This window comes from Xyrauchen texanus, chromosome 50, assembly GCF_025860055.1.
Source record: "Xyrauchen texanus isolate HMW12.3.18 chromosome 50, RBS_HiC_50CHRs, whole genome shotgun sequence".
NCBI classification, from domain to species: domain Eukaryota; kingdom Metazoa; phylum Chordata; class Actinopteri; order Cypriniformes; family Catostomidae; genus Xyrauchen; species Xyrauchen texanus.
In genome coordinates, this window is record NC_068325.1 from 19,483,940 (window position 1) to 19,506,347 (window position 22,408).

Sequence of the window (22,408 nt, forward strand, 5' to 3'; positions counted from 1 at the left end):
ATAAGAGACTATTTGACTTTTAACATACACTTAATGTCTACAAGTGATTTTAGAGTAAAATATGATGTCTTGACAGATTATTATAGCAATTTACAAGACTTTAATTCATTAAACATATTCTTAAACTCCACAGCTCAGACAAGCCGGCAATCCATATTATAAAAATAAACTGGAACAATAACTTGAAACAATTTCTGTCTACTTGTTAACATAAACCGTTCTGCAATTATTTAAAAGGCACCACTGTTTGTGGTAAATGTACACTTTGGTAGTAATAGTTATGAAAGGCTTCGAGGCTTCCTTGATCTAAGCCATTAATTTGGCATCGTTTGCACAACCGACTATTATTTCTACTGTATACCTCTATTGTCTGATCCTGGAACGACCTGTTACACTCCCCATGGATCCCCGTCAACAGTTATTACAACACCAGACAGAACCGCCAGAGTCTCTGGGCTTGTTTGGAGGTCTGAATGTTGGATTCGTGTGCCCCTGAGATGTTTAAAATCTTTACAGTGGAGAAATCTGAGAATCAGCAATTCTGGGATCTCGCCTCATTGTGAGATTCCTTGCGAGTCCGTTTCAGCATGTATGGTTTCAAAAACACTGGACTCAAATTTTCTCTGATAACATCTCTTCCTTACAGCAGATGATTTAGCCAAAGTTTACACTACTAGACAGATGGTTGTTGGCCTGCGCACATTTAAAGACTTGTTGTTTGCCGTGTCACGTTTGTGCATGCGTTACTTAACTAATCAGGTCCGGAGCGTCAATAACAAGAGTTCCCAACTGTAACTATGATCCATGTAAGCGCAACATAGTTCTAGCAGGAAGACTAGCAGCTGTACATCATCGCGCCGTTAGCTAGTGTGCTAACACGGCAACCTCCACCACCCCACCACCACCAGTTGAGTCCCGTCCTGCACGGGGTTAGTCTCCTCACCCCTGCCTCCTATCTCCGGCAGGATATGATGATTCGGTGTACAACTTCTTCGAACCACCAGACGGGGCCAAAACATTACGCCAAAGAGAGACATTATATTTCAGTTTTATATTCATCAAATAAACTTTACTCAAGTCTGCGTAGTCTTCCTGATAGAAATACATTTATTGTTGTACAAACTTGCAGACATTGCAACAAAAGAGTGGATTCTTGACATGTCAACAAACAGCATGGCCGAAAGAGTCGTTTTTTGCACAGAAAGTTAAATAAAGGGTAAAATATATTGATGAACAGTTGAAAACTGATATTTTGTTGTTGTCGTTGTACTTTGCAATGCTTCGTCCTAGTCTGGCGCTATTTCCGCTATTTTTTTTGGGGGGGGCTGTTGCTCGTTCCTGTTTTCGTTAGTCTGGACAGACTATTCAGCCAGATTTAAAATGCGTTTTTGTCGTTAGCGTCTACGACTAGTGCGCAGACTAGAAGAGCGTCAGTGATGGGCAGTGCTTGTTAAGTTACTCCAAAAAGAAAAGATGTTCACAACAAATGACTAATTATGACTCTAAAATAGTAATCAGAATACTGACTTAACAGATTACGATATTAAAAAATACTTGTTACTTTCTAAAAATCGTTTCACAGAAAAGCTTTTGTTTTTCAAAATAAAAAATATTGAATAACAATTAAAAAAAAGTCTATATTTCTCTCGATCATTGACTCGTTAGGGTGCGAACTCCATTTAGCCATCACAGAAACACAAACAAATATACAAATTAATGTGATTTATGCTTTAAATGTATTCTACATATATATATATATATATATATATTGTTATGTGTATGTGTAATAAAAGTAATTAGAAGTATAAACTTAATTGAAAGTAACTGTAATCTGATTACCAGATTTCAACCGTAATGCACTGCACTATGTTTTGTACTACAATTAGTTTGATATCACGAATTAATGACTTTGTAATTAGATTACACCCGACATTGGTGATGGGTACAAGCTGCAAATTGGCTATAATCTGCGGCTTTTTGTTGTCAAACTAAAACATAGCGACGAGCCTCGTGGTCTTGTAGCGTGCACTTTAACTCAATTAGTGCATCTCAGATTCAAAGTTTAAGTAGGCACCTTCAATAACCATCTTGTGTTGCAAGCTTCTCAAAACTGACCTAAGACACTGAACGTCTTTAATTCGTAGCATGTTTTGTTGAAAGTGAATTAGCTGAAGTTGTATTGCTACTTCCAAGTTCTTTGCGAGTGCCTCATAGCTTTTGAGGTACCCTGCTGAAGGGAAAGAAACACAAATCCGCTGACTACACACATGCCACTGTTGAGTACTTGAGCTCTCTCTGGCAACAGAAAATCTTCCATTATGTTAAAAGTTCCATAAGGGAATATGGCGAACCAGATGCTGAAGGAAACCGACATTACCGCAGTGGAAAAAGCCGTCTGAACGCAACGGAGACTAAAAAAATACCGTCGAACCTTCTGACAGACACTATCATGGTGCTAGCCATGCTTGTGAAAGCTATGAAGAGGCTCAAAGTACATTTCAAACAGTCTGTGACATTATTATTACATATTGACCGATGGAATAAGCCTGTGGAAAGAGTGAATTCTTTAAAGACAGCCAATTGAAATTCAACATCCTCTGGTTGTACTTGAAGTAAAGGGAACTGCCAGCCATATTGGTTGATTTGACAATTGACATCCAAACATCCAAAGAAGAGTGTTCAACCCTCATAGCCTAACAAGATGAGAACAGGAAGTGCGGCAATGTTCAAGAACTTCTTAAGTCAACATGAAATGGCGTGACATATTCTGAGTGCAACAGAATAATGAGAAACATTTCAGGCGTGCTTGATTTGATCCTTTTAGGAAATGATTGGGCGATCCATACCAGGATGGAGACTGGTGTTTGGATGGAAGAGGCTTAAAAAATGATAGGGCTTAAGGAATGTCGTTTTTAGAGACAAAGGAAGTTATTTCATTCTGAAGAATATTAAGAAGACTTTCTCTTTGGAATAACGTGAAACGATGAATTGTGCATAATAAGACCAGAAATGCCATTTTTGATTTCATGTCGACTTTAAAGAGTCAAAAAACCTCTTCACAGCAGTTACGGACAGTTGAGTTGCAGCTGTTCATTCCAGTTGGTTGAGTCACAGAGCTCCAGCCATTCCCTGATGGCAAGTCAAAACATCCTATACCGTTTATGTCACACTGCAGATGAAACGTACTCTTTTGATCTATGACTTGTAAAACTCATCCACCTACAGACATTAACAACTGACGAGAAATGTGTCAATCCCTCTGCTTCGACTCAGGGTGTTACTTATCAAATACGTTATTAAATGGACATATAGTTTTTATTTTATGTCCAAATCGATGAATGTTTTTTAGTGTTTTAATATTTTTTAATTGATCCCCTTTTCTCCCTAATTTGGAAAGCCCAATTCCCACTACTTAGTAGGTCCTTGTGTTGGCACGGTTACTCAATCCGGGTTGTGGAGGACGAGTCTCAGTTGCCGCTTCTGAGACCGCCAATCGGCGCATCTTATCACGTGACTTGTTGTGCATGACACCGCGGAGACTCACAGCATGTGGAGGCTCATGCTACTCTCCACGATCCACACACAACTCACCACACGCCCCATTGAGAGCGAGAACCACTAATCACCACCACGAGGAGGTTACCCCATGTGACTTTACCCTCCCTAGCAACCGGGCCAATTTGGTTGCTTAGGAGACCTGACTGGAGTCGCTCAGCACGCCCTGGATTCGACTGGATGGCGACTCCAGGTGTGATGGTTAGCGTCAATATTAGCTGCGCTACCCAGGCTCTCGATTAATGTTTTTTAACTAATCAGTTTTCTGTGATTAATCGCGATTAAACAAGCATTAAAATATTATAATCAAATATATTTTCTTTATACTTTGTCTCAAAGAACTTGGCTAGTCATCATTTATTTTGATTATTTATACATTACAGTATATGCATACATGCTATAAAATCAGTTGACATGCTGTAATTCATATTTTGGGGTTTCCGTTGCACTTTCTGAATAATAGGATCAGATTTGATTTAGATCAAGCTTTTATTTAGCAAGATGCACTTAAGTTTACATTGCCAATGCATTATAAGACAATATACATACAGATATGAAACAAATTTATGCTTATGTTTAAAATATCAAAACTATTATTTTCTGCTCTATCGCATCTCTATTTTGATTCGTTCAGAAGTGGATGACACAATCTTCTGGTCACCTGATTAGCCGATACGATCACGATCTTCTGGTCACCTGATTAGCCGATACGATCACGATCTTCTGGTCACCTGATTAGCCGATACGATCATGATCTTCTTGTCACCTGATTAGCCGATACGATCACGATCTTCTGGTCACCTGATTAGCCGATACGATCATGATCTTCTTGTCACCTGATTAGCCGATACGATCACGATCTTCTTGTCACCTGATTAGCCGATACGATCACGATCTTCTTGTCACCTGATTAGCCGATAGGATCACGATCTTCTGGTCACCTGATTAGCCGATACGATCACGATCTTCTTGTCACCTGATTAGCCGATACGATCAAGATCTTCTTGTCACCTGATTAGCCGATACGATCACGATCTTCTTGTCACCTGATTAGCCGATACGATCACGATCTTCTTGTCACCTGATTAGCCGATACGATCACGATCTTCTTGTCACCTGATTAGCCGATAGGATCACGATCTTCTGGTCACCTGATTAGCCGATACGATCACGATCTTCTTGTCACCTGATTAGCCGATACGATCACGATCTTCTTGTCACCTGATTAGCCGATACGATCACGATTTTCTTGTCACCTGATTAGCCGATACGATCACGATCTTCTTGTCACCTGATTAGCCGATACGATCACGATCTTCTTGTCACCTGATTAGCCGATACGATCATGATCTTCTTGTCACCTGATTAGCCGATACGATCACGATCTTCTTGTCACCTGATTAGCCGATAGGATCACGATCTTCTGGTCACCTGATTAGCCGATACGATCACGATCTTCTTGTCACCTGATTAGCCGATACGATCACGATCTTCTTGTCACCTGATTAGCCGATACGATCACGATCTTCTTGTCACCTGATTAGCCGATACGATCACGATCTTCTTGTCACCTGATTAGCCAATACGATCACGATCTTCTTGTCACCTGATTAGCTGATACGATCACGATCTTCTGGTCACCTGATTAGCCGATACCGATCATTTCACCATTTATCAAGATCGCTGTCATAATTGCCTATATGTAGGCCAAATTACCATTCAATGATCGAGTCATAGGACGTGAATATCGGCGATAGCGATCAGTGGCCAATCGATCAGAGCATCCCTAGCTTCTGTGCTAACAGGTGCAGTCGAGCTGAGCATGTACCTTGTGGAAATTTAGATGCCAATTTTAGCCACAGGATATGCAGAAAAACAGTGACGTTTCAGGAAGTGAAATCTTTATTTACTGCATAAATTTTGTAAAAAGCGTTAAACGGTTAACTGCTAATCAACGTGCTAAATTTTCCAGCCCTACTTCAAATGATTTTGGTATGTAAGAAGAGGGCACAGAATGATACAAGAAACTTTAAACTTGGCCTGGGACACAACGGTCAATTATACATATATATAGCAGCCATTATACAAAAATACAAATGGACCCTTTTCACGAACTGTTGACCTGTTTCTGCCTTCATTTGGGAAGTTGTAGGAACGTAATAGTTTTTTTCTTTTGATGTTGGTGCAAATGGGTAAGCAAAATATGGTCGTCTCCTATTCACTGCTATTGAAGATTACCCCGCAATCGATTCACTGTTTTATTAATTTATTTCGTTTTTTTTTTTTTTTTTTAGAGGACTCAAGTCTGAACACCCTTTCTAGAACAGTATTTCCGACTGGCAGTAAAGCATGGGCAAAACATGGTTTAATTTTGGTTAAAAGGAATCGCACATGTTTTTAGTTTTATGCTTATATAAATTTTTGGTCCAATTCGATTGCCCTAATGTATAAGTAGTTTAAGGGTGAAGACGACTCGATTACGTCATTCACAGTGCATCATGGGAGCGCGAAGCACATTTGCGGATTTTGTTGTCTGAGGTTCTTTGATTGGTGGGTCTTTCTCTGCTGTATTATGGGTAATGTAGTTGTTTACCATGAATTTGGCTATCAATTACGAGTTTTAAAGAATGAAGTTGAAATAACGCAGATGGATGGCTTCAACGGAAGTATATACCATAGTTGAACAACCTCGTAGCTCACGGTAGGTCTGTCTTTAAATTTGACAAGTTATCGTTGAAAATCAATTGATCTATGGGATAAATCAATGGGATTTTTACTTCCGAAACCAGACTGTTGCGCTCCGCACTGTATAAGAGTTCAGCGTTTGACTAAAAACGTCCACCCAGTATTCGGGGTTCAACTTAATCGACAACATTTGTGGCATAATGTTGATTACCATAAAATGTAATTTCGTGAAAGTGAATGGGGCCCATTTTGGAGGCTTTAAAGATGGAAATGTGAATAGCACTTACATTTAATCGTCTGTTAAAACCTCTATCATTTGAGCTGTAAACTTGTTAAAATCATAGTTTTTATGGTCGTTTTAGGGTTTATGGCGTTACGTTTATGGATTGGCCCATTCACGTCCACTGTAAGTGCCTCACTGTAATCTCAATTTCTGCTTTTCTTGTAGAAATGGAGGGATGAGTCGTTCAAATGCTGTCGATTGAGCTTAACTTGTATTCCTTTATATACCAATAATATAAGCTTCCTTAAAGTTTGGAGTCATACTGATCATAAAATAATGAAATCCTGATTATTTGCAAGATATCACACAACTGGATTTGACAACCAGAGAAACACTTGTTGACTACACATGACCCTTCTGTATGCAAAACAGCTGAGATCCCTCTTTTCGGCTCAAATGTGCCCACCCTCTGAAACAAGAGAAGGGGCCGTCTCATTGGGCCGTAGGGGTCGACCAATGCAGCTTGAAAACCAGCTGAGAACAGCCTGAAAACCAGTCTAAAAACCCTGTGATCTGCTTGTTCAAGTCTCAGGGCTAGGAAAAATGCTCAAACGTGTGCACTTACACCTCATTTTCCGCACTTACATTATGTTTTTACACAAAAGCTAATGACAAGCCAGATGCCAGCTCTTTTGTTGAGTACAGTATTCTTACTAGCCTAGTAATTAGGACATGCATAACCGACCAGATCGTTCTTCTGAGGGAAGGCAGTATCTTGTCACAACCCTCATTTTGCTGAAACTTTCAGACACAAAACTGGAGAAGTTTTGCCCGAGCGAGCCCTGACTAAACTCTAGAGCAGCCCCTGTCTGTTTTTGACATTTATCAGCATTCTTGTGGAGCAGACGCACACACACTTCTTGCGCTGCTGGCAAATCCCGTAGCACTTGGAAAAGAGCGGAAATATTTGGCCTCACAAAACCGCCTGAAACCAGTGGTAACGTACAAACGACTCTTTCCTCTCGCACTCACTCTTAGCAATGTCGTAAAACACTTTTGTACAACGCTAATTGCTTATTTTTTCCATCTGTGGGGTGCATGTCACATTTTTAAGACTGTAGTGCTTAACAGTTTTCTCTGCGTGCAGTTTGATGATATGCACTTCTCCGTCATGACTTATTTGGGGCATCTTCAGACTAGCGTCTGCCGTGACAACAAACTTCTTCGGAAATATGTCTGCATCATCGTCGACTACAGCTGCAGTCTTTTGCAGGACTGTAAAAATGCTTATTGCTTTGCTGTACCTGGTTTTCATTATCACATACAGAGAGGGGGACCTCATATCATGCACGCCCCTCTTGGGTGTTTTTATTCATGGCAGTGTATTTTTAGCCCTCTCTCTTTCTATAAGCCCTCGTCTTATAGATTCTTTCCATCTGAGCCTGGTCATCCTAAAGAGGTTGTTAATTAAAACTTGTTTCCACCTCTTTCCCTCCTCTTCTACACTTTTCAGGGTTTTTTCCCCCCTTTCTCACCGCAGCTCTGATTTAATGCTAACCGTATGACTTTCCCTGAGGGTCAGATTGACGTTCGTCGACACACATACATATGTTTCATAGCTATTTCTTCAGTTCTTGTTCACTGTAGTTTTGTAATCCGTGTTGTCCTTTTTCCTGTCCTGGACTGGCTTTCAGACAACTTGAACAGTTTTATATTTGTACTAAAAATATATAATTACATTCTTATTAGGGATGGATGGCTAGTCGACCGTCGTGACCTAACACCTGACTTGTCGACTGGTGAAGTCAATTAGTTTGAGATTTCTTTCTTAATTTGCTGATGTTTAACTACTATATTTATGTCTCTTACATTTTAGTTTTGATGTTTTTGATCAGCGGCGCTTTAATTAGCATGCTTGCTAGTTGTATTTTTAAATATCATCTCCTCATAAGTACCTTCACTATAGTCGTACACATGCATACAGAGTTTTTGGACGTTGCGACGCATCTTGTGCTGTTTTTTGAGCGTCTCACGCCATGAGTTTTGATGCCGTGTCAAGTTAAATATAGTTCGCTCTTTGTTATTTTTTTATTTATCCCCTTACAAGTTGGGGTGGTTCATGGTTCACAATTCGATATAATGTTGATTAGATATATAATAAAGTTCTCTAATACCTAATACTCAAATATTAATAATTACATTTTTATTCAAATTAATATACAATATTTCCTCAATATGTTTCGCCATTTATTTTGGCTTGCGATATTTCAAAATTCAATAAATTGTCCCATCACTACATACAAGTACCATCACTACAGCCATACACATGCATTTAGCCATTTGTGTCTTTGTGTCGCAACTCGCGCTGTTTTTTGAGCGTCTCACGCCATGAGTATTGCATTATTTAAGAAGGCAAGTCAAGATGTCAAGTTAAAAATAGTGCCATTTTTAGTTGTGTTTTTCCATTTTTCTCCTTAAATGCACCAGTACTACAAACATACACACATGCATGCAGACGTTTCTGGCAGTTGCGTCGCAACTCGCACTGTTTTTGAGCGTCTCACTCCAAGAGTGTTGCATTATTTAAGACGCAGTTGTAAGTTAAAAATAGTTCCACTTTTAGTTGTGTTTTTAAATTCATCCCCTTAACTCTTTCCCCGCCAGCGTTTTTAAAAAAAGTTGCCAGCCACCGCCAGGGTTTTTGACGATTTTCGCTAAACTTTAATGGCCCGCAGAATATTTTCTTCCATGAATATATGAAGATGCTATATATCAAAATAAAGATCTGAGCCTCTGCTTTTAGGCAAAAAATCACTTCATTTGTTCTTTTTTTATTGCCACTTGAACAGAGGTAGGTTTTGTCAAAAACAACATTTCGGACAAAAAGCTGAGAAAAAGGCATTTTTATCAAACAAGTGCTTTAGTATTAGTATGGTGTTCCACTTCACGTTTGAGATGATCGCAGTCTGTTTCTTTGATCAAAGAGTTGCGTACTCTTTCAAAACATGCGTGCGGGTCTTCCTTACCGTATACCACCTAAAACACGGATACCGGGAAAATTCCGTGTTTGGCGGGGAAGCGTTTTTTCATAAAACCTGGAAAATTCCGTGTTTGGCGGGGAAAGAGTTAAATGCACCAATATTCATGCATGCAGATGCACTACAGACATACACATGCATGCAGACGTTTCTGGCTGTTGCGTCGCAACTTGCGCTGTTTTTTGAGCGTCTAACGCCATTAGTGTTGCATTATTTAAAATGCTGTTTTAAATTAAAAATAGTTCCAATTTTAGATGCGTTTTCAATTCATTCCCTTACATGCACCACTACTACAGACATACACATGCATGCACACGTTTCTGGCTGTTGCGTCGCAACTCCCGCTGTTTTTTGAGCGTCTCCATGAGTGTTGCATTATTTAAGATGCAGTTGTAAGTTAAAAATAGTTCCACTTTTAGTTGTGTTTTTAAATTCATCCCCTTCCATGCACCACTACTACATCCATATTTATGCATGCACACGTTTCTGGCAGTTGCGTCACAACTCGTGCTGTTTTTTGAGCATCTCACGCCATGAGTGTTGCAATATTTAAGATGGCGTGTCAAATTAAAAATAGTTCCACTTTTAGTTGTGTTTTTAAATGCATCCCCTTAAATGCACTAATTCTACATCCATACTAATGCATTCACAAGTTTCACTATGCAACCATGAGGACTTTAAAAATCACATTGGGAATTGGATATTCCGAATTGGGAGAAAAAGGGGAGAAAATACAAAGAGACCCCTTTGTTCAGTTTCTTTTCTGTCCATTTCGTTGCGCTCCATTGCGCTGTTTTCAATGGAGGATCACTCATTATACAGGATTTCCTTAACAGGAGGCATGTAATCTAAAAACTTTCACATCCCCAAAAAAGTACAAATATTTTGATAAAATCCACATCTTAAATTATGACGAAAACCATTTACGCTGTTTATAACGGTGCACTTTGTCCGACACTGGGATTATCAGTGTCAATCCAGGCCAACAGTCGATTCTCAGTCATGCTATGATTGTTAAATTCAACCTAATATTTAGAGTCTCCTGCAGTCCCCTAAACACCACCCATCACACACCTAAATAACAGTTTTACAGTTGTACAGTAAAGGTGTTACAGACAACTATTCCCTCAGAGCTGTCTGGCTTTTCAAGGTCAAGCTGTTAGAGGCCGGATCACCTGCAATGCCGTAACTTATCATTATGGAAATGTATACGCAGAAAGTATACATTAGCAGCGTTATATGAGGATCCCTCCATCTTATATTTCACAGGTTTCAGCCATGAGACTAAACCTCATTCTGGTACTGTCACTCTGCATCTGTCTGACCTTCAGTCTCGCAGAAGATCAGAGACGTCCCTTGACACGAGGTAGAAGGCGAGGACCGAAACGAGCAAGGAAACAGACTAATAATGCCATCTTGCAGCAGGGCAAAACGCCAGAAGGCAATGGACAGGATGGATCCATTTTCCTTGAATCTTACAAGAACACCAAGGAGCCAAAGCCAAACTATGATGTGACTCCAGGTTAGTACGTATCTCAAAGGTGCTTGGGTTTTCCATGTAGGAAAAGATAATGTTTGTCCAAAACAATTCTTAGGATCAATTTATGGATTTAAGTTTAAGATGTGGTCAAGAATGTGCATTAAATTAATTGAGAATGAATAGCAAGCAAATGAAAGTAACCAGGTGTCCATGTTTTTAGAAAAGGGGTTATTTAGTAAGGAAGACACTAAGGGAAGAAATTATTTTCTGTCAACAAAATTTGTAATTTGTATTGACCATGGAATAATACAAATGATCTATTAATATAAAATTATCTCTGACAGAGCTTCCCTATCAGTGATAAAATGATGGCGAAAGGCGCTCTTAACACCTATTTAATGTACAAAACAAGCCTAGATGTGAGTGGTGGTGGCGTAGTGGGCTAAAGCACTGAACTGGTAAGCAGAAGGTTGCTGGTTCGATCCCCACTGCCACCACCATTGTGTCCTTGAGCAAGGCACTTAACTCCAGGTTGCTCCGGGGGGATTGTCCCTGTAATAAGTGCACTGTAAGTCGCTTTGGATAAAATCGTCTGCCAGATGCATATATGTAAATGTAGATAGAAATGAAGTATTTTTCAGCCTATGTAAGCCACGTTTTACATTTTTTTACATTTTACATTTTTATGCATTTGGCAGACGCTTTTATCCAAAGCGACTTACAGTGCACTTATTACAGGGACAATCCCCCCGGAGCAACCTGGAGTTAAGTGCCTTGCTCAAGGACACAATGGTGGTGGCTGGGGGGATCGAACTTACAACCTTCTGATTAACAGTTATGATTACCAGTTAAGTGCTTTAGCCCACTACGCCACCACCACTCCACACCACTTTGGTTTTAATAACCAAAGAAGCACATCAACTCTGAACTAACACCAAAACCAAGAACAAGACGTTTTTGTATGCAAGCGCTTTTCAAGTGGAGTTGGCGCTCTGATGCGAATTATGAACTCAGCTTCACGATTGCTGTAAACAAAGTAGACCAAGGTTAAGAGGTTTAATGTCCATTGCAATGAATATGCAACCTATGTGGGGACTAGTTCTGTCAATTAGTCAAACTCCCACTTAGACGTTGGGAAATGTTAAATGTTACTTGAATAGGTGATATTTGAGTGCATTGTTGATGGGCTTTGTTTGGAAAATGTTAATAAAGCATTATATTGTAAGGTACTGTAAGGGGCCGTTCACCGAACGCATTTACATTGGTTTTCTACGTAAACATGCACAGGACATACATTTTTGTTGCACCGTATCTTGCTGTTTATTCAGCATCTTGTGCAGGAATGTCTTGTTCTCTAGACGCCTAGTCAATTTAAAAAATGTGTGCTGAGACATCTCTGTTTGTTATGTTCGTTGAAAGGCATCTAGCTTTTTTAGCGCAAGAACAACTTCCGTTTTAACGGCCCTTAAAGGAATATTCTGGGTTTAATACAAGTTAAGCTCAAAATATTGGTATTTCCTAGGCATGCGGCTGGTAATCTTGGCTTGTTTCTTAAAGGTTGTGTATTAAACTAATTGTTCCTCTTATTGTTATCATTTCAGGGAAGACTGAGCACTGTGTGTTTCGGGGCATCACTATGTTTGATACAACGGTGTGGTCACCAAAGCCATGTGTGACCTGCCTGTGCTCCAGTGGTGAGGTGGTCTGTGACCAAATAAAGTGTCCTGTCCTACGGTGCCATCTTAAATTTCAACCAATCGGAGAGTGCTGCCCAATTTGCATTGACTCAGGTTTGGAAAAATACAACAAAGTTATAATGATGTACACCATTTGCACCTGCAGAAAATTGTCATTCAGTTGATAATGTAAGGTCAATGCTAATGCTGTTAAACCTATAAAAACACATCACATACAGGTGTGTACACGATACAATGGGAGAAAAGTAGAATATACCCTTTAATTGTGATGTTTATTTCTCTGTCTTATAAATGTATGACTGCCACTGTCTCAGTCCTCGATGTCCCTGAGTATTCTGGTGACTCCCCTGTTGTCAACGATCCTATCGAGCTTGATACCGAAATATCTCAAAGCCAGACAGAAAGGAAAGAAAGACAGAAAAAAGAAGGAGAGGAACGGATTCGCAAAAACGATGCCGAACGCAGGCTGAGAAAGAAGCAGAAGAAAGAGGAAGCCAAGAGAAAGAGGAAGTTAAAAGAGGAGAAGGCTGCCAGGGAAAAAGAGGACGAGCGAAGGAGGCTACGAGAGGAGGAAGAGGAGAGAGTAGCAGCGGAGGAGAGGAGAAGGAGGATGGAGGAACAGCAGAGGGCCGAGGTGGAGAGAGCTCATCGACTCGAGATGGAGCAGAGGGAGATGCTGAGAGCTCTGGAGGAAGCATCCGAACGTGCACAGGAAGTAGGTGTGGGAATCAGCAGGGACTTGTTTCATGATTTGTTTTGTTTAGTTTATTGATGGTGCTTTGCGCAACAAGTGCTGAACTAAAAAGTAATCCATGCGACTCTCTCACTCTCTCCTTGGGTGAGGGAATAGACTTACCGTATGTAGCGTACATTGGTTTCCACTGTATTTTTCATTACACGAAAACCCGTCCAGTCTAGACATATGGTGGATCCTTACAAATTAAACTAATCCAGGTTCACATTGTTCAGTTTTGGACAGGATTTCACTTTCAGGCTCAGATTTATTTTCATAGGTCAATATTTTCAGCCTTCGACAAAATTGCCTTTGCAATGAATGTTCAGTACAAGTTAAGCTCTTTTGAAACTGTACGTATATTAACATTTGCGTATTGGCCCGATTCTCTTCCATTGTAAGTGCCTCACTGTAACCCAAATTTGTGCTTTTCTTAAAGAAAAGGAGGGACGGGGCCTGGGCAGCTCAGCGAGTATTGACGCTGACTACCACCCCTGGAGTCGCAAGTTCCCGAGTGACTCCAGTCAGGTCTCCTAAGCAACCAAATTGGCCCGCTTGCTAGGGAGGGTAGAGTCACATGGGGTAACCTCCTCGTGGTCGCGATTAGTGGTTCTTGCTCTCGATGGGGCGTGTGGTGACAATTACAATGCAAGTCTTGTTTACGCTGTGCATTGTACAGTATGAAAAGCAGCAATCACAAAGCACAGTAAAAATCTTACAGTGAGCGCCAAGATGGGGCGTCTGTGGCTCAGGTGGTAGAGCGGGTCGGCTGCTAATCGCAGGGTTGGCGGTTCGATTCCCGGCCCACATGACTCCACATGCCGAAGTGTCCTTGGCAAGACACTGAACACCAAGTTGCTCCCAATGGCAGGCTAGTGCCTTACATGCAGCTCTGCCGCCATTGGTGTATGAATGTGTGTGTGAATGGGTGATTGGGACACAGTGTAAAGCGCTTTGGTAACCGCTAAGGTTAAAAAAAAGCACTATATAAGTGCAGACCAGACCAAGATTAATATTCTCTCATTCTTTTATAGTTTGCTTAATGGTCGAATAGAAATAAGCAGGTGTGCGCCATTTCATCTTTTCACAAACTTGCTCCAAGTGGTGGTCAATGCCTTTTTTCCCCCAAAAATTGAAGTGAAAAATTGTACAAATAACATATTTTCTTCTTGTTTTGCAAATATCATTATATATATATATATATATAATTTTTTTTCCCCACCTCCACCAGGAAAGGCTCCGTGGAGACGAAGCCACTGAAGAAGAGGAAGATGTCTGGTTGAGGGGGGACGTTTTCCAAATGCCGCCAGCGCAGCCAACAAACGCCCCAGGTCCTCCTCCTCTGCCACCTCTCCAGAAGCCAAGTGAACCGGGTGAGGAGGAACCCGAACTGGGCGAGGAGGAACCTGAACACACTGAAATGGTTACCACCATGCTACCTCCAGGTTGTTCGATCTCTGACGTCATCATCACCTGTGAGAATGCGAAACTGACAAATATACCTCCACTGTCCATCCCTGAGCTCAAATCACTCAGCCTACAGGGTGAGGAATCAGCACGGATGATACAACATTGTTTTATTATCTAGGTCGTGCAATTATTCGTGTTTAGTGTATTGCAATATACTGCAGTCTTTTACTCATTCAGCATCGTTAACTTTTGGCGTAGAGCCACATAAAGAACATAAATAACGTAGAGCATAAGGCAAGTCAGTATAACAAAATGACATGAGGGAATGGCTATTTTCCCCATCTCTAGTGAGGAATGGAGCATACCTGCATAACCCCAATCATAGACCGTAAGAGACACCGACAGTGCAGTGGAACCTAGACATTACTTACCTGAGAAACATGCAAGAAATCAAGTCTAAATGGAATTGACATGCCAATGGTTTAAAGCCAGCGTTTATGTTTACAGAGCTGACTGAGGCTGATTTTGATGTCTTGTCGTATTATGAAATTACAGGCAATGAAATCAAAACGATTCCTGCTGGAGCTTTCAATGGCATTCCTAACCTAGAATGGATAGATTTGGGAAAAAACAAGATCTTGTCATCTGGGATCGATCCACAAGCATTTAAAGTAAGTGAAAAGTACAAGTTTCTCGCTACATTGAGCACATAAACTCTATATGTTGGCATACAATATCGGTACATCTCTTTTGCAGAGAAGAGAATCCAAGATGAAACTAAACAATATTGAGCACTTTATTAGGAACACTATGGTTCTAATAAAGTGCCCGACGTGGTCTTCTGCTGTTGTAGCCCATCCGCCTCAAGGTTCGATGAGATTCTGAGACGCTCACTACAATTGTACAGAGTGGTTATCCGAGTTACCACAGCCTTTCATTCAGCTCAAACCAGTCTGGCCATTCTCCATTGACCTCTCTCATCAACAAGGCGTTTCCATCCACAGAACTGCCGCTCACTGGATGGTTTTTGTTTTTGGCACCATTTAGAGTAAATTCTAGAGACTGTTGTGTTTTAAAATCCCAGAAATACTCAAACCAGCCCGTCTGACACCAACAATCATGCCACGCTCCAAATCACTGAGATCACATTTGTTCCCCATTCTGATGGTTGATGTGAACATTAAGCTCCTGACCCATATCTGCATGATTTTATGCATTGTACTGCTGCCACACGATTGGCTGGTAATCGCATGAACATGTACGTGTACAGGTGTTCCTAATAAAGTGCTCATTGAGTGTATCTCTTAGGATTCTCAGCGAATCTTTAAAAACTCGTTTTCAGTTTTCTAACGTCATCGTTTTCCAGAGTGTGCGGTAATGTAGAGCATTTTCGAATTTTCAGTTGACAATAACGATGTTCTAGTGTGGATGAGAGGCTTAGATGTGGCAAAATGAATACGTTTTCAACCAAAAATTTATTAGAGCGGACGTGGCCTGAAATTTCAAACTGCAATAATCCATCCACCAATTTGGCATGGGACTGGATAGCTCGAAAAATGGTGCAATTATTATATATATAGATTATTTCATTTGCATCGAACATTCTGTGAGTCTTCGCGGTGTCATGCACAACGAGTCACGTGATAAGATACACGGATTGACGGTCTCAGAAGCGGCAACTGAGACTTGTCCTCTGCCACCCGGATTGAGGTGAGTAACTGCGCCACGCGCGAAGTGGGAATTGGGCATTGGGCATTCCAAATTGGGGAGAAAAGGGGATAAAAAATAAATCATGAATCGATTTGCTTTCAACCCAAAGATTCACAACACTACTGAATGTTAACAATTTGGTCTTGAATCTTAAAACTTAAGGTATTTCTCTGCAAAGAAATAGGTAAATCTTGCATAATATGTTCGCGGTGACATACAGTTTAAATAATCTGACTGTCATCATGAGATGCCCCCATTCAGAGTGTGACACTAAAGTTTTTGTACATTACAGCATGTCTTGTTAGATCTCTTATTAGGATCAAACATCATTTTGGCAAATGAGAGAATGTCACTTTCCATGGCGGCCTTTAGTTCCACTGTTCGGAAATTCCCAATTACGTCCATGTGAAATTTAGTTGATTTAGACATGCAAAACAATACTATCTGCAAACCTGACAGTGCTGAACTACCTTTTTTTTCTTCAATGATTTGCCCTTTACTTAACACCATATCACACTTACAGACGTTTAACGAGACATTTCTACCTTAATTCAAACTATGCCCTCTTGTACCTGAAACTGGTTACCATGTTTTTCTGCACTGCCTTTGAAACCAAAACAAAATTCCCTGGCATATGGTCAAGAGAAACAACAGAGGGTTCGCCATGCAAGACTTTCCTATAGTCACTCAGCTGTAAACGGCAGAAATATGCTCATCATCTGAAAGTAATAGTGAGGTTTTCGAAAAACGTCTTTGTTATGACATAACAGTACAGTATATACACCGATCAGCCACAACATTAAAACCACCTGCCTAATATTGTGTTGGTACCCCTCAAGATGGGCTGGTTTGAGTATTTCTGGGATTTTTACACACAACAGTCTCTAGAATTTACTCTGAATGGTGCCAAAAACAAAAACCATCCAGTGAGCGACAGTTCTGTGGATGGAAACACCTTGTTGATGAGAGAGGTCAACAGAGAATGGTCAGACTGGTTTGAACTGATAAAGTCTACGGTAACTCAAGATAACCGCTCTGTACAATTGTGGTGAGAAGAATATCATCTCTGAATGCTGTTCTGAGATGCGGGTTGGCGCTGTTTGGTGTAAACAAGGGGACCTATACAATATTAGGCAGGTGGTTCTAATGTTGTGGCTGATCGGTGTATATATATCTAGCCCTTCAGAAAATAAAAAACAGCTCAAACTAGCCTAGCTGGTTGGCTGGTCTTAGCTAGTCAATTGGTTTGGGGAACGTTTAGCTGGCCAGGCTGAAAGACCATCTTAAATCGGTTATGTCCAGCCAGCTGTTGTTTTCAACAGGGATGGTCTCTACGTCATTTCATCAGCAAGCTCGGGAGTGATGATTGCAAAAAGATACGCCATAGGGAAACCAATGCTTGTTGACAAATTATAGAGTTGGCTTAGGCAATGCAAACCATCAAGATACATTTATTTAACATTTCAGTACAAACTAATATGTACTGAAAGCACTGGCAGAAATCCTTTCAAAGCAGAATACTGAATGCTAATGACTTGGCTTTTTATGAAGGGCCTTAAATTCCTGTCTCGTTTGTACTTGGATGGAAACCTTCTGGAACAAATTCCCTCCGAGCTCCCATCAACACTCCAAGAGCTGAAGATAAATGAGAACAATCTAAAGGAAATTGAGGAAAACAGCTTTGAAGGTAAAAACAAATTGTGCAAAATTGAGTATTTAAACATGCTTGTCACAATGACATTTGACATTTAACTTACTAACATTAGGACAAAATGTTACTTCTCAAATGTTTCGCTATGATAAACAAATCTTTTTGTGAATGGTTTCATAATTGATGGCAGGTCTTAGCAATCTGGTTACCTTGGAAATGGAGGGAAACTTGCTCAGTGAAGGTAATATGAATCCACAGGCCTTTAAACCTCTGAAAGAGCTGACTTATCTTCGACTGAGCAGAAACTATTTCCGTACCATTCCTCAGGGCCTACCTGCATCTTTACAGGTGAGTTTTGAAATGGGGAACTACTTTTAGTCTTGGCAAACGTCAAGAAATGGATGAAATCATGACATCCTCAAACCATCTTACTCTGAAGTGGAATTTAATTGCATATGTTTATACGCAATACACTAGCATTGGTTGTACCTGTGGAAACCAGTGGCACTAAAACAGCAATTACGGTTAACCAACACCATGACTTCACCACAGTAGTTTGAGGCACCACAAATTGTATTGGTTCGCCAAGCAACAAGTGTTTCCTGTATATTTATTCCACAAAACAATCTGTTCAATTACTTTGTAATCTCTTTGACATATAGGAGTTGTACCTCGAAAATAACCGAATTGAAGAAATCTCTGAAACGGCATTTAACGACACAACAAACATCAACGTTGTTGTGCTGCAACATAACAGACTAGATGAATCAAGGATTGCGCCATTAGCCTGGATCAATCAAAGGTGTGTAACAATGAAGCCAATGCAAAGAAAGGAAAAAATAGAAAATTAGTGGGAACAACAGGGGGTGAATTTACTAAACAGTTATGCTACAGTTGCAAGAGAAAGTATGTGAACCCTTTAGAATTAGCTGGGGTTCTGCATGGTTAAGATCTCATCTTTATCAAAGTCACAAGTATAGACAAACACAATGTGCTTAAGCTAACAGCACAGACTATTATAATATTTAATGTCTTTATTGAACACATCCCATTAGACATTCACAGTGCTGTGGAAAAAGTAAGTGAACCCTTGGATTTAACAACTGGTCGATCCTCCTTTGGAAGCAATAACCTCAACCAAACGTTTCCAGTAGCTGCAGATTAAACCTGCACAACGTTCAGAAGAAATTCTGGATCATTCTTCCTTACAGAACTGCTTCAGCCATATTCTTAGGATGTCTGGTGTGAACGGCTCTCTTGAGGTCATTCCACAGCATTTCTATTGGGTTAAGGTCTGGGCTCTGACTGGGACACTCCAAAACATTTATTTTCTTTTTTTGAAGTCATTCTGTAGTGGATTAACTTCGATGTTTACCGTCATTGTCTTGCTGCATCACCCAACTTCTACTGAGCTTCAGTTGGCGCACAGCCACCCTGACATTATCCTGTAGGATATCTTCATTTTGGTATGTGGTGCGCTTTTTACGCCATACATAACATGTGCTGCATGTTCTTCCCAAACAATTCGACTTTAGTTTCATCAGTCCACAAAACACTTTCCCAGTAGCGTTTTGGAGTGTCAAGGTGGTCTTTTGCAATCTTCAAGCATGCATCAATGTTTTTGTTGGAAAGCAGCGGCTTCCTTCGTGATGTCCTGCCATGGACAGCATACCGGTTCAATGATTTCTGTATATTAAACTCATGAACAGAGATGTTAACCAGTTCCAATGATTCCATGAATTCCTTTGCTGTCACCTAGGTTTCCTTTTTTTACCTCTTTGAGCATTCTGAGGTGTTCATCTTTGCTGTACAGCCACTTCTAGTGAGAGTACCTATAGTATTAAATCATCTCCATTTATAGACAGTTTGTCTAACTGTGGACAGATGAATATATTTGCTCTTAGAGATAACTTTGTAACCCTTTCCAGCTTTATGCAAAGCAACCATTCTTGATCGTAGGTCTTCTGAGAACTCTTTTTTTGCTAGGCATGGACCACGTCAGCAGATGCTTTTTGTGAATAGAGAACTGTTTGAGTGCTTTTTATTAGTCAAAGTAGCTCTAACCCACACCTCCAATCTTGTTACATTAATTTGCCAACTCCTGACTAAACTCAACTTTTGTTGACGTCATTAGCCTAGGGGTTCACATACATATTCAATATGTACAAGAACAATACACTAATTTGTTATTATTTAAAACGGAATGTTTAATATCCATAGATGAAGATCAAATCAGGATTTTAAGGCAAATTCATACATAAATGCAGGTATTCCAAAGAGTTCACATACTTTTTCTTGCCTCTGTACTTTTTGGCGCAAACACGCCTCCTTTTTGTGAATTACGCTTAATATAGTAAAATTGCATTATAAATTAAAATCGCTATTTTACGGCATCAAAAATAAGGCGATAAATGCAATTATATTAAAACATAATTTTGTGTACATTTTGAATTTATGACAGCAGTTATTCATAAAATTATGATGATTTTTTTTTTTGGGGCATGTTTGCACTGCAACCTGTTTGCATAAATCTTAAATTGCTAAATTGGTTGCTTAAACAGACCGTTTTGGGCAAATTAACAAGCTGCAAATCAATCTTAGTGAATTTTCCCCTGGAAGTTTTTGGAAAAAGTATGTCTGAATTATGCTAATGGTATTAATGTTTTCAAACAAATTAACTTTCAATTTTCTCAATGTTTCTAAAAGGAACCTCGAATCTATTGATCTCTCACACAACAACTTCTATCTGGTTCCATCCTTCCTCCCAAAGTCATTGGTACACCTGGTGTTGGCCGGAAATCAGATTGAACGCATTCCAGGATACGTGTTTGCTCACATGGAGCCTGGCCTGGAGTACCTCTACCTCTCTTACAACAAACTGGATGGTGAAGGCATTGAGCCAGAGTCCTTCTTTGGCACCTTAAGCACTATGACCGAACTCTGTCTGGACCACAACGAGCTCACAGCTGTTCCCATAGGAGTTAATGAGATGACAGCGTTACACTTCCTCCGACTTAACAGCAACAAAATAAGGTACATCTAGCATCATGCAAATTACAGCTGTCGGTCCGATGTGCTGTGGGGGATTTAGGCATGGGTGACATGGCCAGTTGCCCAGGGCAGTACCCAAAAGAACAGGTGTAAACGGGGCCAAAATGAAACATTAGCCTCAGATATATGAAATGCCATGGAGAACTTTGACGTTCCTAAATGTGTTTATTTTTGTCCAACAGGCATATAAACGAAGATGCCATCTGTGACCCCTTGAATGACAACGACTCCCATCTAGTCGCACTTCGCCTTGAGAACAATTTAATTGATTCACGGAAAATACCACCCACTGCTTTCTCCTGTGTCCGATCCTACTCTAGTGTCGTTTTAAAACCCCAGAGGATCAAGTAACCATCCTTCATATTTCACAAAACATTAGTGAAATAAGTTACTATATTGTTAATGCCAAACAACTGCTACGAGAGACACAATTTCAGCTTAAAATCTCTGTTTGGCATGTTTGTTATTGCAGCATGTTTTATTGTCTTTTATAAGCGTCGATGTATAAGTCAGATAAGATTGGACATGACCACTGCTTGGAGGATTGAGAAAGCATTCAGTTGTTGTTAGCACCTGTCTAGACGTGTCTTTGAAGGTGTCTTAAGGGGATGCATGGATCAACAGTACATTAATTCACGAAAAAAGTAACTAAAACTTTGTAATCTATGTTGAGGTGTATCTATTTCTTTTGTAACAGTATTACGTTTGAGATGTCTACCATAGTGAAATTACTAAGAAAAATGATGCATGTTTTGCAGCTTTTATGAACTGTTTCTAAATGCAAGCAGCCAGTTTATGTACCTGTTTACATAATGCATATTTCAAGTAAGGCAGGGCCATGAACATGTTACTACTGAGAAAATAATTGATATTTACAGTTCGAAAATGTATTTTTATTATTATTATTATTAAAAAGTTGTTTGAGTGCATGTTAGACAACCATTTTTACAATTTGTCTAGTTTAGAATTTGGTGAAAAATCAATGTAGCAAACCTGAAAATTTAAATTCAGTTTTTTTTTAATCTCATTTTTTTCCCAATTTGGAATGCCCAATTCCCACTTCTTAGTAGGTGGCACGGTTACTCACCTCAATCCGGGTGGCAGAGAACATATCTCATTTGCCTTCACTTCTGAGACCATCAATGTAAAACAGCTCAAGGATGGGGCAAGGAGGA

At 40.0% G+C, this 22,408-nt stretch overlaps 1 protein-coding gene across 1 annotated transcript; it reads left to right on the forward strand.

Moving 5' to 3' along the window:
• Nucleotides 1-7,260: 7,260 nt before the first annotated feature.
• On the forward strand, nucleotides 7,261-22,162 carry LOC127641092 (extracellular matrix protein 2-like). The gene is made up of 11 exons (XM_052123861.1): nucleotides 7,261-7,460; nucleotides 10,771-11,023; nucleotides 12,583-12,771; nucleotides 12,993-13,393; nucleotides 14,643-14,955; nucleotides 15,377-15,492; nucleotides 18,083-18,218; nucleotides 18,373-18,530; nucleotides 18,845-18,984; nucleotides 20,889-21,215; nucleotides 21,416-22,162. The coding sequence occupies exons 2-11, from the start codon at nucleotides 10,780-10,782 to the stop codon at nucleotides 21,582-21,584; spliced, it is 2,193 nt and encodes a 730-aa protein (XP_051979821.1). The 5' UTR covers nucleotides 7,261-7,460; nucleotides 10,771-10,779; the 3' UTR covers nucleotides 21,585-22,162.
• Nucleotides 22,163-22,408: the final 246 nt, after the last annotated feature.

What these genes read in the sequence shown, in the direction of transcription:
- LOC127641092 (XM_052123861.1), top strand. Translation starts at nt 10,780, where the DNA reads ATGAGACTAAACCTCATTCTGGTACTGTCACTCTGCATCTGTCTGACC. An exon ending in AAACTATGATGTGACTCCAG is followed by an intron (nt 11,024 to 12,582) that starts GTTAGTACGTAT and finishes TTATCATTTCAG; the next exon opens with GGAAGACTGAGCACTGTGTG. An exon ending in CAAATCACTCAGCCTACAGG is followed by an intron (nt 14,956 to 15,376) that starts GTGAGGAATCAG and finishes ATGAAATTACAG; the next exon opens with GCAATGAAATCAAAACGATT.